Raw genomic sequence first — 17,200 nt, 5'->3', positions numbered from 1 at the left:
AAGTAGCCTGTTTGCCAACAATGATGAATTTTAAACATGTATCAGTAATAAGTTTATTGCGAATTTTAAATAGACCTCTCAAAATTTTTTTTTTTTAAATGTTGCTGTCAAAAATTTTTTCAAAAAATAAGATAATCTTGTGCTTTCAAAGCATATGTAACTTATTTTTTGTTAACCTTACTATAATTGTATTTAGAGACTAGTATTACTAGATTAATTCATTAATGGAGTAGTTGATTTTTGTACTTTTGTGATTCAAAGATACCATCCATAGCAAAAGTAAGTAAAGTAAGATTATTTTGCATCCTTAATCATGATTATTGACATTCAAAATGAAACATTGGCTTAACATTTTATACCATACTAATTGAGACACATTACTGAGATTGAGGCAAAAGCATTATAACCACCATACTGATAAATATATACATAGGTTGTATAGGTTTCAAAATTGACACAAGACCAACCGATAAAATTTTTTACTTATTACAGACTGTATTGTAAATATCCTTCTGACCCCTATACAAACAACATGATACTCATGACAGTGATGTTCTTATACCAAGAATTCTATCTGACACTGGCAGGTATTTCCATACTTATTTTTTAAAATCTTCAGCCCTTACAATTACTATATACATACTTGATTGATTTAAGCCTAAAGTATGAATCGAACCTTTTATTCAAATACCTAATAATTTTTTGTTGCCAAGTAAGTTAAATAAATTTACTTTTGTATCCAGATGAACAGTAATTCACAAGAATCAAATAACTCAATACTTGAAGGTAATAATTTGGTTTTAGAATTTTCTCAGTTTATATTAAAGTAATTTTACTCCTGGGATTTTTTATTTTTTAATATTGATGACAGTTTAATATTTTGGTTTTAAAATGGTTTGTATTGCATTATGCCATTAAGGTAATATTAATGAAGATCAGTTTTAATGAAAGAACGTTGGAATTTTAGCATATGGTCCTGAAAGAAGTGATTTTCATTGGGAATGATTGGGGCAAAATGAATCTTTGTATAATGAGGGTAAACTATCCAATGACCCAATAAATCTTATGCCTTTGTATTGTACAAAACAAACATAATTAATCATCAATTATCAATTAATATTTGAAGTCACATTCACAACGCATTTCATCCTTACTTTTGTTAGTAGTAGGTTTAGATCAGCGAATTTGATCAAAACTAGAGTTTCAAAGTATTATTTAGAGTTTCAAAGTATTATTTAGGGTATTTCTGCATTCAAAAAAAGTTTCCACTTTACTTTTTGCAGAAGCTTCCATTATTGCATCAGATATTTCAATACTGTTGTACCGGTGTAGTAATTTATTTATAGAAGTGTATTTCGCAGGTCTATTGAGAGGTTCTATGAAACAATTTTACATCTTTACAATTTATAGATCTTATCATTCCATTCGTTTGTCAATTCTGTTATAGAGTTTTACAGTTAGGCACTTGCGCCTCTAACCCACTCTTCTTACAATCATGTTGTTTCCGTCGTAAATTTCGTTAAATAGAGTTTAGTCCTAGGACTACCTCTCACTTTCCATATATAACTCTTGTCTTTTTATTTCGATGTTTTTTCTTTTGCTTTATGATGCCATTGTTTTATTATCTCGCGTTCTTTCCTTGAATCCTTTCTTCTTCACTCTCGAGAGTAACTTTTAATGGTTTCTATCGTTCATTTGTATATATTTCATCTTTACGAGCACCTATGCGTTCTACCTTGATTATCGTCACATCGAAACCCATTTGTTGTTTCATTATTTTTTCTATAAAATCTTTGTCGTCAACTCGTTGCTCTTCTTCGTTATCGTGCTTGTTTTCACCTAAATCATGCACCATGGTGTTACACTTGGTTGATTTGAGCCAGCGCTCCTCTTCGTTCACTGATTTGATGAAACTTTTTATGGTCACCTCTTGTTTTTTTAGATCTTTTTTGGTGACTTCTGCATATGATTGTTTTTTTGTTTCTGTATTGTTGAGCTGTGTTTCAGATCGTTTGTTGTTCTGTTCTTTGTTGACGTCGTTTTTATTCATTAGCTTCTCGACTTTCCTTTCTAGAGAGGTTATTCTCTCGTTGAAACCTAATTTCAGTCCATGATGTTCATCTTTATCTGCTTCTTTCGTTGTGATGTTACTGTGAGCTTTTTGTCTGCTTGTTTTAATCCTCTCAAGTAAGAGTGGCGTTATTGTAACACAATTTCCACATTCGAAGCGCCGGCTTTTGTATTGCAGACATAGCTGAATCTGATAGGCCGGGAGCTCAGAGCAAGCATAATGGACAAGTCTATCGCATCTCCTACATTGTAAGGTGTCGTTATCTGCTATGATGGTGTTTGTTAAACAGTTATTGGGTGTGCAATATCCATAATTTTGTTCAATTTCCTTGTTAGAATTTTCGTTGATTTCCGCCATATTGTTGCATTTTCAGGATCGTGGCAGTCGTTTTGCTGTGTCTTTAAAATATGTATATCATACAATGCGTCATGAATATCATGATTAGAATTGTATATCCTTGGCTGAATAGGGCTGAATACCTGGTGTGTTATTTTTCCTATGATGTTGTGCAAGACCTTCTTCGCCAAACTATTGTTAAAGAGTCTTATGGGACGATAACGCATTTGTGGTGGGGGGGGGGGGGACAATTGTTGCAGATAGCTACAAATAATCAATGCACAGATGCAATTTCATATGTCATGCCATTGAAGAAATTTATTGTACATGAGGAAAACCTTGCATATGTAGTCTTTGAATTTGCGTAAGATTTTTCGAAAAAAAATTAATGTTGTAAATATTTAAAACACGTCTTAATTTGGAAAATACCCTCTGTAGTATTTTTTTATGTAAGTTTAAATCATATAGATATACTCGGAATACGTCAACTTTGGTTGTTCTATTTTAAAAATGTAGGTGTTTCGAGAGTGGACTTTGTAACGATTTTTTCAAATGTAACTGGAGAGTCTTATTTAAAGACGTTATTGAGGAATATCAGATCGAAGACTGTTGCACCATGAAGATATTCAATGATTGGGATGTCATGGCAGCTCGTCAAAAGCGGATATCACAGTCAAAATCAGGTATAGTTTTTAAAGAAAACTATTAGATGACATAGTTACATGCATTTTTCAAGAAGCAAGTCCGTCTCAGTTTTAATTAGTAATTGTAAAATTAGTCAATGCGCAGGTAAAAATCAAAGTAAGTATTTTTGATCTTTTAAGGCGCGTCATGTTGACCTCAAATTCGTAGATACAGCAACCTTCTTTAAATCTTTTCCATTTTTATACACTGATGATACATTTGACGCTCTCAATTTGACGTTTTACTACTCAGTTCCGTTATCGAATAAATTGAAATCGCCTTCAAACTTCCTGAAGAAACTCTCATAGTTGACAGTTTATTGTTTACTATGCTAGCTTTATTGAGATTTCAAGTCATTTTTATTCTCACATTCAATTTGAAGTATAAAGAGGTATTTACGAGAAATCTTCCAACTACTCGATGTACTCTGAAAACTAATTTGAATTCCACTTAAAGAATAAATTTAGAGAGCATCAACAATACCATATTTATCATCCTAAGGGCTTTTGATGCGCAAGCTAAACCGGCGTTTGTTATATATATAACCTAGTTATATATCTAACCGACTTTGTAAATCACGATAGGTAAACCGGAGGAAAAGAACTCAGAAATACTTGGCCAACTCACTATTGCAAAGAATAGATCCCTTCTTTGCAACAGTGAGTCAAGAATTGTTTCCTATTGCATATAGTGTGCCGAAGTATTTCCTTGTGTATTGTAGGCTATTCGTCATCATGGCAGTCGAAAAACGATCGATAGGGAGTCACTGTTGAATCACTTGGGGCTAAGTAAGGAAGACTTTGTACGAACTCAGATAGAGAAAGAAACAATATACGATTAAAGGTTCAAATTTAATCTTCACAACAACGGTACACATTTATGGAGAGAAAGCACACCTTTCAAACAAACAATTGTGATGTATGATTACAATTCTGAATCCGGTGCTTTTAATAAGGTATACTTCAATACTTTACTTGAAATTGTATAAATGATAAGAAAGGGAATATTATTAGGTCAGATTCGAGAAAAATCTAAATTTAAAATCAAAATATACTTTTTACTCCGTAGTAATACGTTACTTATAATGTGCTAATGAGAAATTGTGCGAAGTTATTTTGTTGCAGTGTGTACAAAGCCACGTTGAAATTTGTAATTTTTTTCAAATTCTTTTGAATTCTATTTTCTAGTTTCATCACTATGTTATCCTGACAAGAGGTATCGTCGCTGATGGATCAGCGGTTTTCAGTTGTTCGTGCGAGATTCACAAAGTGCTGTCCTCAACATCGAAAAGCGACGACTGGGATGGTATAACCTGTTGTCTTGTACGTGCAATTAAAGATATGTATTCAAAGGTTAAATTTTATTTATCGCACTTAAGAAAATTAGAATTAAGAAGATTTATAAAGGATCGTTGACCGTTTTTTATTTGTTATTGGAAGTGTTATAAAGTTATAAAGAGTTATTCCAATCGAAAAGTCTCTGACATTGTGGCTATTTTAGACCAATTTTGTTATTAGCATTCTGTCCATACCAAGTTAATTCAAATTCAAATTCAAATTTCATATTTGATTTTCTTTCAGTTCAACATTATCCGGGAAGAGAACAATCGACTTTCCTGTAATGCAGTATGGAACAATCTAAGCCTGATTGTGTGCTAGCAAATAAAGTAAATGACGGGTTGAATTGGATTAATACCGATATTTGCCAACTTCCATCTTCATCCGACAAGGTCCAAAAGTATTCTGTTTGCTCATCAGCAGGGCATCAAATTGTACACGTGTTTGAAGACAATAAAAGTGGCGTTATTTATGTGAAATATATGCCCGGTCTATGTATGAAAGCCTTTCGTAAGAAAATAAATCCACAGACTCTCAAAACCGCCTCACTTTGCCATCAGATTGCTGTCTTTAAAGGTTATTTTGACAATAATTGGGAGAAACATTCACATTGATTGGCAAAATAGCAGCCTGAACAGGAAGAAATTAAATGTTCCATTCATTAATAGGTGCATATACGCAATATTCTTTGATGTCCCAGTCTTATCGTCGGGGATGTTCTTCATGAATGCTCCCGATTTTAAGTCTAGAGTGTCTCTGAATAATGTATTTCAAAATTTAAGATATTTAAAAGGAATATTTTGTCCCATTAATTTTCCTTTAGGGAAGTTCGTGAAACTAATATACAATAAGCTATGTTTTTAGTTTAAGGCAATTTATTAGACACCATCTGATTTAAAACCTTCGAACACAATAGTTTAGTTTTAAGATTTGGTCAACAATCAGTATGAGTTAGGACGCTGTGCTCCTTGGTAGTATCAGTTCAACTTAATTGGTTAAGCAAAATCTTTATCCTAGACTCCTCAATACTATAACAATCTGTACCCGTCAAATTATTACAATTTTAGTTCAATATTTTACCCATAGAAAATCGATGGCTTTGATGTTGAGACCAAAACATGGTCTTTTTACTCCTTCAGTCAGTCGTGAGGTAAACAAAGACCCAGAAAATGACTTCGCACAATTTCTCATTAGCACATATGAAAAAGGACTTTGAATCGTTTGCAATTGCTGACTACCACTTTCATGTATTTTCATTTAGCTCCCGTAGAGAATCTAAGCGTGGGGATGGGATGACTGATCGACAAAAATGCTGCTACTATTCAACAGTACAACTTATGTCGTTCGGATTCATCATTAATTTTTATTGCAATATGGTGTTTTGAACGTGGATGTAAAAAGTTTTTTGGCCTATCTGGTCAGAAGATTAGAAGATAGTGAGGCGCTTTATCATTCTGCTGCTGATCCTGTTGAGATGCAGAACACTTACGATCCTTCTGGCCGTGGTAGACTCTACTACTTCACCGAGTCAGGGCAACAGCTACGAGAGGTCCGTGGATTCTCTATTGAGAAGGACACCGAGGGTAGTTCGACGTGTACCAAGATCTACGCTACAGTCGCAAAACGAGGGACATCTTTTCTTTTTCTCTGGTTTTGTCCTGCTCATGAACACAAGGAAGGATTTTTTACAAGGAAGCGAAAACTTAGAATTGTTAATCAGGCCTTCTCCGTACTATTTCATGTTTTATCTAAATAAAAACTAACTAAATAAATAACTAAACTAAAAAAAAAATTATCTTTCTTCTCCCTATCGTCGAGGTCAGAATTTTCTGAAGTCATTTTTTCACCCTTCTTTTGATAACTTTTGAAATATTCAAAATATATCAATAAAAACTCTCGTCATATACCAGGCCCTTTGCCCTAAGGAGAATTTGTTACGGGCTAATGGATTTCTTTTGTTGTCACTTTAAGAAGTTAGTTAAATTAGCGTGGTGCGAATGGATCAAAAACAAAATACACTAATCCACAGAATTTCATTCGGATAAAGCATACTTTTATAAACATAGCCATATAAACCAGCCCTCTTTGCAATTGTATAGAAGCCACAGTGAAGCTAAGTAGATAAAATTGTCTAAAGTGAAAAATTCCCACTCTTTTCGATTTCCATCCGCACAAAATGTCTTCTGGAGTGTATAGAAGCCACAGTGAAGCTAAGTAGATAAAATTGTCTAAAGTGAAAAATTCCAACCCTTTTCGATTTTCATCCACACAAAATGTCTTCGGGAGTGTATAGAAGCTACAGTGAAGCTAAGTAGACAAAATTGTCTAAAGTGAAAAATTCCAACCCTTTTCGATTTTCATCCGCACAAAATGTCTTCGGGAGTGTATAGAAGCTACAGTGAAGCTAAGTAGACAAAATTGTCTAAAGTGAAAAATTCCAACCCTTTTCGATTTTCATCCACACAAAATGTCTTCGGGAGTGTATAGAAGCTACAGTGAAGCTAAGTAGACAAAATTGTCTAAAGTGAAAAATTCCAACTCTTTTCGATTTTCATCCACACAAAATGTCTTCGGGAGTGTATAGAAGCTACAGTGGGCCTACGTGAATAAAAAGATTGAAGGTGAGAAATTTCCACTCCATTAAATTTCCCGAGTCTAACAAGTGTCTTCGGGGGTGTATAGAAGTCATAGTGGGGCTAAGTAAATTAAAAGATTGAAGGTGAGAAATTTCCACTCCATTAGATTTCCCGAGTCTAACAAGTGTCTTCGGGGGTGTATAGAAGTCATAGTGGGGCTAAGTAAATTAAAAGATTGAAGGTGAGAAATTTCCACTCCATCAGATTTCCCGAGTCTAACAAGTGTCTTCGGGGGTGTATAGAAGCCACAGTGGGCTTAGGTGAATAAAAAGATATGAAGGCGAGAAATTTCCACTCCATTAAATTTCCCGAGTCTAACAAGTGTTTTTGGGGTGTATAGAAGTCATAGTGGGGCTAAGTAAATTAAAAGATTGAAGGTGAGAAATTTCCACTCCATTAGATTTCCCGAGTCTAACAAGTGTTTTTGGGGGTGTATAGAAGTCATAGTGGGGCTAAGTAAATTAAAAGATTGAAGGTGAGAAATTCCCACTCCATTAGATTTCCCGAGTCTAACAAGTGTTTTTGGGGGTGTATAGAGACCATAGTGGGGCTAAGTAAATTAAAAGATTGAAGGTGAGAAATTTCAACTCCATTAAATTTCCCGAGTCTAACAAGTGTTTTTGGGGGTGTATAGAAGTCATAGTGGGGCTAAGTAAATTAAAAGATTGAAGGTGAGAAATTCCCACTCCATTAGATTTCCCGAGTCTAACAAGTGTTTTTGGGGGTGTATAGAGACCATAGTGGGGCTAAGTAAATTAAAAGATTGAAGGTGAGAAATTTCCACTCCATTAGATTTCCCGAGTCTAACAAGTGTCTTTGGGGTGTATAGAAGCTACAGTGGGGCTAAGTAAATAAAAAGATATGAAGGTGAGAAATTTCCACTCCATCAGATTTCCCGAGTCTAACAAGTGTCTTCGGGGGTGTATAGAAGCCACAGTGGGCCTAGGTGAATAAAAAGATATGAAGGCGAGAAATTTCCACTCCATTAGATTTCCCGAGTCTAACAAGTGTCTTTGGGGTGTATAGAAGCCACAGTGGGCCTAGGTGAATAAAAAGATTGAAGGTGAGAAATTTCCACTCCATTAAATTTCCCGAGTCTAACAAGTGTCTTTGGGGTGTATAGAAGTCATAGTGGGGCTAAGTAAATAAAAAGATATGAAGGTGAGAAATTTCCACTCCATTAGATTTCCCGAGTCTAACAAGTGTCTTTGGGGTGCATAGAAGTCATAGTGGGGCTAAGTAAATTAAAAGATTGAAGGTGAGAAATTTCCACTCCATTAGATTTCCCGAGTCTAACAAGTGTCTTCGGGGGTGTATAGAAGTCATAGTGGGGCTAAGTAAATTAAAAGATTGAAGGTGAGAAATTTCCACTCCATTAAATTTCCCGAGTCTAACAAGTGTTTTCGGGGGTGTATAGAAGCCACAGTGGGCCTAGGTGAATAAAAAGATTGAAGGTGAGAAATTTCCACTCCATTAGATTTCCCGAGTCTAACAAGTGTCTTCGGGGGTGTATAGAAGTCATAGTGGGGCTACGTGAATAAAAAGATTGAAGGTGAGAAATTTCCACTCCATTAGATTTCCCGAGTCTAACAAGTGTCTTTGGGGTGTATAGAAGCTACAGTGGGGCTAAGTAAATAAAAAGATATGAAGGTGAGAAATTTCCACTCCATCAGATTTCCCGAGTCTAACAAGTGTCTTCGGGGGTGTATAGAAGCCACAGTGGGCCTAGGTGAATAAAAAGATATGAAGGCGAGAAATTTCCACTCCATCAGATTTCCCGATGTTTAACAAGTGTCTTCGGGGGTGTATAGAGGCCATAGTGGGGCTAAGTAAATTAAAAGATTGAAGGTGAGGAGAGCATTTTGGCGAAAATAAATCCTCAAGATAATTTTTTTCAAAGTGCGGTTTCATTTCTTCGAATTGGAACAAGAAGCCTATAGATATGCAGAATTCTCGTCTAAGACTAGGAGAACATTTTGGCCTAAATCAAAATCCTCAAAATAATTTTTTTTCAGAATATTGTCTAAGTTCTTAACTAAATTGGAATAACGGTTTATTTCAGCAAAAAGAAGAATAGTATAGTGCAATTGGATATTGGTGTGAAATGAAATGACACGATTTAACCTTGATTTACAAGGATTCGCTGGTGCAGAGCGAATGCAATGTATTAGCATCATTATGCAATTTTGCAGCTCTTTTAAGTACAAGGAAAATAATATATAATGAATAATAAAGTTGTGAACCTTTAAACCTTTATATATAAGAGAATTAACTTTGAGTGTTCTAGGAATAAAATATTTTACTCAGAAACGTAAGATAAAAATTCAGTGTGCCTCAAACTTGTCTGATGTTATGTCAACTAAATTTCCCAAAATCATCCACACAATATTGATCTATTCTAGATATATTTTCAAATGAAAAAATGCATATCGAATTCGATTTTAAAGTTTATGAATTCAGTCAATTTTGGCAAATAGTAAAAGCAAGCTTACTTTACAGTAAGGATAAGAAAAGCAATCAGAAATACAGCATTGAAAACATTAAATACAATATAACACAAAATATATCTAAACACGAGCAGCATCTGCAACTAAAAGTCTTTTTTTGAGAGTCTCTCTCTTCATGTTATTCCATCTACTGATAAAAAATTGCAAATAAAAGTTAAAATGAACTTGTGACATTAATGTTGCCGAAGTTTTAATGCGTTTTATGTAAGCATTAAACTGTTCACAAATCGAACTATTCACGGACGACATACCAGCAAGCTTGTCACACCGGAACGAGTTGCTGCATTTATGGGTGAAACCATGCAAAATGTCATGGTAAAACCGGGTACAGCAGTAGAACCCTGCTTCTCTGTTGTGGTTGTACTCTGACAGACTGCAGGCAAAATCATAAAATAACCATTTAGGAGCCTTTTCCAAAAACATATAGAGGGAAGCTGCTGGATCCTTCCTTCCCTCTGAACCAGGGATGATATGGTATCCCCAACAGTGGCCGTGGTTAGGGCAGAACCAGAGAAAAAGATACGATGTTCCTTTCTTTGACACCTGAGGAAACCTCTTTTCGCACACGATATCTGGCGCATTGTCATAGTTTCCAGTGTCGGTGTCGTCTACGGGAAACTTTCGAAGACGCCGGAGTTGCTTTCCATCAGCGTTAAAGTAATACGCTCGACCATATTTTGGAGGGTTGTAACTTCCATCAATAGGCTGTGCTGGTTCAGGTTCAATGTCATTCTCATGTGCCTTGATCACATGACCAGCAATACATTTGATCAAGCTTACAGCATGAGGAAACTGTTCCGAACCTAACGTTACCATTAATAGCTGTGAAAGTTCGTAAGAATACTCACGCATTGATTTAATAATTTCGGATGTTTTTTCGTAGTCGTCAATATCCGATAACAAACCTTGACACACATCAAATGGTAAAATTGAATCGACGGCAGAGTCGAACGCAAGCATTCTATAAACGAGAGCTAATGCTTTGCGATGTATGGGGTTGGTTTCAACGCATACCATAGCATCAAATGATGGATGGCATGTCGAAGGAAGGATCTCTTTTAAAAGGTCCATGTCGGTCTGAACATAAGGCAAAGCCTTGATTAATCCTTCGCAATAACTTTTCAGGTGAAGACGAAGACGGGCATATTTTCTTTTGTCTTCAACAGTGTTACCTTGGTTCACTATGAAGCACCTATCATGTCTTCGAGTTTGTACGAAATCTGTTGAAACGGAATAAGAAGGAGTTTCGATCGGAGAGACGAAGGTATTGCGAAAATTGATACCAAGCTTTGTTCCATCACAAGCTAAGACTGTTGGTGATCCTTCGCAACCAGAACAAGATTCACGGAATTCAAGATTCATTCTTGAAGCCCAAGCAAAAAAGAATTCAATGAATGTATTGATTGAAAGAAACTCGCAGTTCCTTTTGTAACGAAGGTAGCGGTTTTGAACGACAGTGATGAATCCTCGGAAAGTTTGCTTCGACGTCATTACAGCATCTACAAACTCCCAACCTGTAGAGTTGATATAAAGAGAGAATTGTAACTATGATTTCTCCACAACTATAGGCTAATTGACATTCAAAAAATGCAGATTGTAAAGCAACAATAAAGTGAATAAAACATACCAATTTCATATCCAACAGCAGTGCTTTTTGACAAACAGAAAATCGAATTTTCAGCACCGTCATATCGTCTGACACAAGTGCCCTTAACACATGTACGATCAAAGACTTGGGAGTCGATAACTTTATCTCCAAGATAAAGTTTCAACCGGAAAGACCGTTTAAACAAACCATCTGGTGGGGAGCAATCTGAAGTCCAACCAGCCTGTAAAAGTGAGTATTTTTTTCATTTATGCAATGTTCTTTAATCAAGTGAATACTTCTAGCCGTGATATAAACTGTATGCTGCATACTTAATAGCGGGAGAAGAATGCAAAATTGATGATTCGAAACTCCGAAACAAGAGAGAGACTAGAACGTAAATATTTCTGGCTAAAGACTACTTACGCCACATTCACAAGAATCAGATGGAAGTTCAGGATAAAGATTGTTGTGAGAATCCCTTGCGTTCAGGTTTCTGGCTAGCTGTTCTGAAAAGGGATCATTATCAACAATTCGCTGGCTGATACTCTTTGGTGAAAACTTCCATTGACCGGTCTCTTCGTTAAAGACATCCGCCCACTGTAAAAATAAGGCAAAACTTCCGTTTATTGCAAATCAATTATCATTACAAAAGTAAGATATAATGAAACGGTATAGGTATTTGCTTAATTTAGGATCATCATCTCAGGGAGAGGTAATGCAGACTAACATCTTCTCAAAAGACCGATAAAATCTCGAGATTGTGCTCGAAATAAATTTCGAGTTTCCAGCAGTTGCGAGCAGAAAGTTTTTAATAATAGAAAGAGAAGAATACTTTTTCTTGTGGCAAGGTTGCAGCAATTTCTGTGTCGTCAACATCTAATAAATCATCTGGGATTTCTTCACCATTTTTAACGTGATTAAGATACACTTCACGAAATAGTTTTAAATGCTCGCATAATCTTATTTCTTTAGATTCGAGATACTTCACTCGTCTCGTAAAACCATCGCTCATACGACATATTGCGGAGTGACAAGTAACAGTGCTTCGTGTCGTCTGAGAAATGTGCGTTAGTGTAACTTCAGCAGTATGTGTTTCCCCATTTATTGAAAACCGGTCAACGCCATCTTTCGACGCAAGTTTGATTATGATTTCCTCTGCTTTTGACATCGCAAGTTCAATTTTGTCCTTCCTGATATATCGTGGTGTTTCTTCACCTTTCAAAACACTAAGGATATCTAGGTACAAACGGCTATGCAAGCATGAAGGATTGTCAGGACGTCTTATTGAGCTGTACGAAAATGCTTGACAATCACATTCGACTGATACACAATTTTCCGTTATTGTTGTGGCCGTTACTGTACAAAATGCGTAATTCTAAATAAAAAAGCGAGAGTACTTTTAATATTATTTGTTTTATCACGAATATCAAATCTATCACTTGTACATATTTCAGATCAGCATCACCTAATCCTATCTATAAACTGTAACGTTGATTTCATTTCAAAGTTTCACTTGATTTTTTCACTCAATGGCGACCCTTTTAATTCCATTGTCCATAAACAGATGAACATTGTGTTATCTTATCATCGTAACTTACTTTAAAATCTCCAGTTAAAGACTCATAGTTGTTCATTACGACATGTTGTTGAAATCCACGGGGTTTTCTCCAAATAATTTCGCCATGATTGAAAAGCAACTGGCAGTAAAACTCATACAATTCGGTTCTCTTCGTCCAAAGATAAGCCTAAAAGAGCGAACAGAATGTAAGAAATTCGTACAGCTAGCTGCGCTTATCTGGTGAAACACCTTCTCATCGCTAAAATAAAATGAATCACAAATTATACATAACACAAGTAACAAACCTGAACTGGTTTCTCAACATTTTGCATAGATGAGTCCTGGCCATCAACATCATTTCCGAGATCTGAGGGTAATTGGTTATTTGATGACTGGTCCTAAATGATGGAAAATTTGTTTTTGTGTTGTTGTTTATGGCTAAGACATAATGATCATAACAAAGACACATTTATAACTAAAAGTTTTGCGAAAAAAGCTAGAAAATCTACTGTATTTTAAACAAACTAAATAAAATGAATCACAAATTCAAAGTACTCTTTGTCTGAAAGGGAGTACTTATGGAATGAACGTTTAAGAGGTGTCCTGAATATCCAGAAAACGTTGAAAAGTTAATTTGATAGTTTGATTATTTTGATTTTGTCCTTATACTTCGTCTCATTTTATCATTTTACTTGCACTTTTAATAACCTAATTTTTATTTATTTTTAGAACACTAAATAATTACTGATGATGATATTAATATATCGAAACATGTTTAAAAATAAAAATTAACATTACTCCTGTCAAGTTCGTTCGACTATGTCTTGCTATTGACTTATTAAACAAACTAAACTTACCTCGTTGTCGTTAGTGTTTCGAAGAAGTTCGTCATTTTGAGGTTCAACATCATTTTGAGGTTCAACGTCATTTTCAGTTTCATCATCAATGTCTGTCTGAAACAAAAAGATTATTCTTTTTAAAGACATTTTCTGGTGAGTATTCATAAAAGCTGAAATACTCCATAAACATTTGAACTTACAATTCACAGTAATATCAGGTGCTGTGAATTGTAAGTGTGAATTATAAACTCGATTAAAAAAACACTCACTTTCTTGTCGAATGCATCTTTATGAGCACGTTTCCTGCTTCCCTTTCCTTTATTCTCATGTCGAGCAGATTTTCTCTCTCTTCTGTTCATGTATCGCAGAGGAATCTGGTCAAAAAATATGTTGTACAGAACGTCAAATATCACATCATCAGAATCTTGCCGATAGTGGCTCCAAGCCTGAAGTATTCTATTTCGAGGTGAGCCAGGATGATACCGCGTAGATGTCGAAAAACGTTGTTCATATTTCAGTTTGGAGGAATCCACACCAGGGAAAGGCCATTTATGATGATTCGGCAGACTATTGATATAACGTTGTTGTTGAACTAAGGATAGGATACCATGTGTATCAGTTTTTAAATCTATCTTGTTTTGGACAGGATAATTCAATGTTTGGAATGGAGTTTCCCAATGATTGTTCGATGTTGACATGAAGAATCTTCAAAAAACAAATTGATAAAAACATTTTTACTTCACATATTGGCTGTAATAGGGTACTAAAACAAAAATGAAAACCATCTAATCCAATCCACACAAATTTCAATAGTTCAAAGAGTATTTCAAATCAACTAATTCTTAGTAATTACTTGAAAATTGAATATAATTACCTGGTTTTTTCGTTCCCAAGTGGGTTGTAAACAAAGTCTTTTTTTGTTAAACAACATACAGCAAATATCAGTTTGGATGAAGGATTGTTTACTTTCGAGTCAGGGATATTCATTTCATCAATCAAATTCTTCATGCTTGTCTGTATACCCTTCTTTCGTACATAAATTTTGTTGAAAAATAGTTGGTAGGTAGCAGTTTTTTGTCCTGGTGAGAAACAATCACAGTTATTAAAAGAAGTTGCATACACATCATACGCATCACATACATCATTTGAAGATCAAAGATTAGACAAAAATCCTCAATTGATTCTTAAATGAAATTAAATTATTCTTAAATAGAATCAAATCTAATATTCTAATACTCAGGCTATTCAGCTCAGAAAATATTTGATAGCATACCTTTTCGAGTAGATGCATACTGGGCATTGTGTCTTGTTCTCTCAACTTGAATATCTTTTTCAGTATAGACCTCATATTCGAAAACATCATCTGGTAATTCTAATTCCATTTTAGCTTTTTCCATGCAAGTTGGATGAAGCCTATCAAATGTACCAAAATTGAAATATCTTGCTACATAAACTTCATTCTCGAGCTTTGTTATGGTAGTGTAGTAGATACCTGTTGATAAAAGTTTAAGTTTTAAAATTAAAAGTGACATTATATAAAATTGAAAAGAAATTTTTTAATCTTTGAAATTGTGATTTGAAAGTAAATTATCTTGTTGATGAGAAATTAGACAAGAGGTTAGCGAGAAAAAGAGCTCAAACAGCTTAAAAATAGCAATATTAAATAATAGCTACAATCCCCACCATAATATTTGGCAATATTTCCCTCAAAATTTGAAAACCGCAAGTGATTTTTAAGTGCTTTAAAATACAGTTGGAAAGTAGAGTTTTAACATGAGACCTAAGGCTTACAACCTTAGGATCTTAAAGCTCGAAAAATTTCTAATAAGGCTAAGAATATAGCTGTGAAGCCACTTAACACCTGACAAATCGAAAAGGGAATATTTTTACCATCACAAACTCCTTGTGCAGCAAGTTCAAGAAGACTATCTTCAATGTCAGTTATGCAGTTAGCTTTATCAAATAAACTTTTTCGAAGAACTTTTGTAATTTCTTCCTCTATTGCAACAATTTCTGCACACTTTTTGAGGTTTTCCATTGTAGAAAAGATTGTTTGCGCTATTATGAGAAATAAATAAAAATGTATTCAATATCATATAGTAAGAGATTGATAAGTAAGAGATTTGTCAATTAATTTATTGTCCTTGTTTTGTCTTTTTTTAAAGAATAAAAAATTTACCTGAGGAATCATCAATAATCGGTCTTTCATTTTGTGCAGTTTCAACATTATCAACAAGTGAATTCTTAAAAAAGTATAATAATTACAGTTAGAAATTAGACCAAATAAATCATCATATCTTATAAAATTCTATAACCTTCGAATCACAATATATAATCAAAATGATGTCAGTAACAAGGTAAAATTACAAAAATTGAAAGCTTACAATGACATTGAGAGAATCTGCCTGATCAGCAACTTCTTTTTGATCTTCCATAACATCGACTAAAGCAGTGAAAATAGCTATGATAAGTTAACAAGATATAGGCTAGCTAAACAGGGCATATAAAAAGTATTTTATTGGTTAAGTAACTAGTCAGGAGATTCATAATTATGCTTGCCCAAACTTATAAATCATGAGTTTCCAACATATTTCTCAACCATTTATGGCAGAATAAACCTGAAAATATGGCTACAATACACCTGCAATTGGCAAGCCTGCCATCTAAGCTCTTTTCCAAAAAAGAAAAAGTCATTGATTTGAGAAAGTTCTTATAATCTGGGTTCTTCTAAAGAAATGTGTTTGCATGGTGGGAAACACCCCTTCAACCTGAAATACCTAGAATAAGCCACACCCACCTAAAAGAAGCCACCCCCAACCTAAAAGCAGCCACCTCCACCTAAAAGCAGCCACCCCCACCTATAGGGTAACCCCGGCATCTAAAATTGGTTACCATCCCAAACTATATTGATCTTAACCCCAACCTATATTCATCCAACCCTCATCTCCTTGGTTTATCCTTCTTTGGTTATTCTTGCCTAAATTATAAGTACATTTTCTGAGTGCCACTAAATCTAACCCACCAACCCTATTGCGTTGGAATGATGCTAAGCGTGGGGAAAATCGATATGCAGTTAGCCCCTTGCCGAGGCCCCCAAGCCCCCCACAAGCGGTTGGCATGATGGGGTTTTTTACAGCGTGATGAGGCAAAATTTCTAAAAATAAGGCGTGATGGCGTGAAGTTAGTGCCAACATGAACGCAAAACTGAAGAAAATTGAGGCGTGATGGCGTGAAAAAGAAATATATTTGCCGTGAATATTGGGTCCGCTTGGGGGGGGGCCTCCTTACCTCCACCTGAAATTTCTAATAACCCAACCCCAATCTATTTTTGAAAAATTTGAAAATCCTCTCAACCCCCCAGAATCAAGGGGGGGGGGGTCGGGTGCCAATTTTGATATACGACTAAAAAAGATGAATCTGATAAATTTTTCGAAAATTGTCAACCCAGGACATTTTTATTCCAACCCCACCCCCCTGCTTATTAATTTTTGAGATTTTTTCCAACCCCGCCCCGCTTATTCCAAACCCTGGCTATTAGGTACCCGAGAGTAAGCAAGCAAAGCAATATAAATAGTTTCCATAGGCGATTCCGACCTTTCTACTATTCCTATCAAGAGTGTCAAGATTAGAAGAGGGATGCTGAC

The 17,200-nt window shown here is 35.1% G+C and overlaps 1 protein-coding gene and 1 long non-coding RNA gene across 6 annotated transcripts; one reads left to right on the top strand and one right to left on the bottom strand.

Annotated features, from left to right (window-relative positions):
- The first annotated feature begins 200 nt into the window (after positions 1 to 200).
- LOC136821684 (uncharacterized) lies at positions 201 to 5,009 on the top strand. 5 transcript variants are annotated; one of them, XR_010848789.1, is made up of 7 exons: positions 201 to 279; positions 493 to 587; positions 744 to 786; positions 968 to 3,090; positions 3,813 to 4,046; positions 4,279 to 4,443; positions 4,672 to 5,009. It is a non-coding gene; the product is annotated as an uncharacterized lncRNA (long non-coding RNA). The 5 variants fall into 5 exon arrangements; XR_010848791.1 differs by having other exon boundaries at positions 201 to 587; positions 968 to 1,036; positions 2,924 to 3,090; positions 4,279 to 4,413; positions 4,672 to 5,008; XR_010848788.1 differs by having other exon boundaries at positions 201 to 587; positions 968 to 1,036; positions 2,924 to 3,090; positions 4,672 to 5,008.
- A 4,559-nt stretch (positions 5,010 to 9,568) lies between these two features.
- Positions 9,569 to 16,822, bottom strand: LOC136821678 (uncharacterized). Its single transcript, XM_067077891.1, has 13 exons — positions 15,941 to 16,822; positions 15,736 to 15,799; positions 15,447 to 15,614; positions 14,830 to 15,048; positions 14,431 to 14,635; positions 13,826 to 14,261; positions 13,575 to 13,670; positions 13,023 to 13,115; positions 12,758 to 12,904; positions 11,992 to 12,534; positions 11,583 to 11,756; positions 11,199 to 11,400; positions 9,569 to 11,085 (listed from the first exon to the last, which is right to left on the bottom strand). Exons 1-13 carry the CDS (start codon positions 15,989 to 15,991, stop codon positions 9,632 to 9,634), a joined length of 3,852 nt encoding a protein of 1,283 aa, XP_066933992.1. The 5' UTR covers positions 15,992 to 16,822; the 3' UTR covers positions 9,569 to 9,631.
- Between the last annotated feature and the right edge of the window lie 378 nt (positions 16,823 to 17,200).

The sequence above is a fragment of the Clytia hemisphaerica genome, unplaced genomic scaffold (assembly GCF_902728285.1).
Source record: "Clytia hemisphaerica strain Z4C2 unplaced genomic scaffold, Clytia hemisphaerica genome assembly, whole genome shotgun sequence".
NCBI classification, from domain to species: domain Eukaryota; kingdom Metazoa; phylum Cnidaria; class Hydrozoa; order Leptothecata; family Clytiidae; genus Clytia; species Clytia hemisphaerica.
The sequence above is the reverse complement of the archived record's forward strand: the minus strand, read 5'-3'. Positions and strand labels throughout refer to the sequence as shown.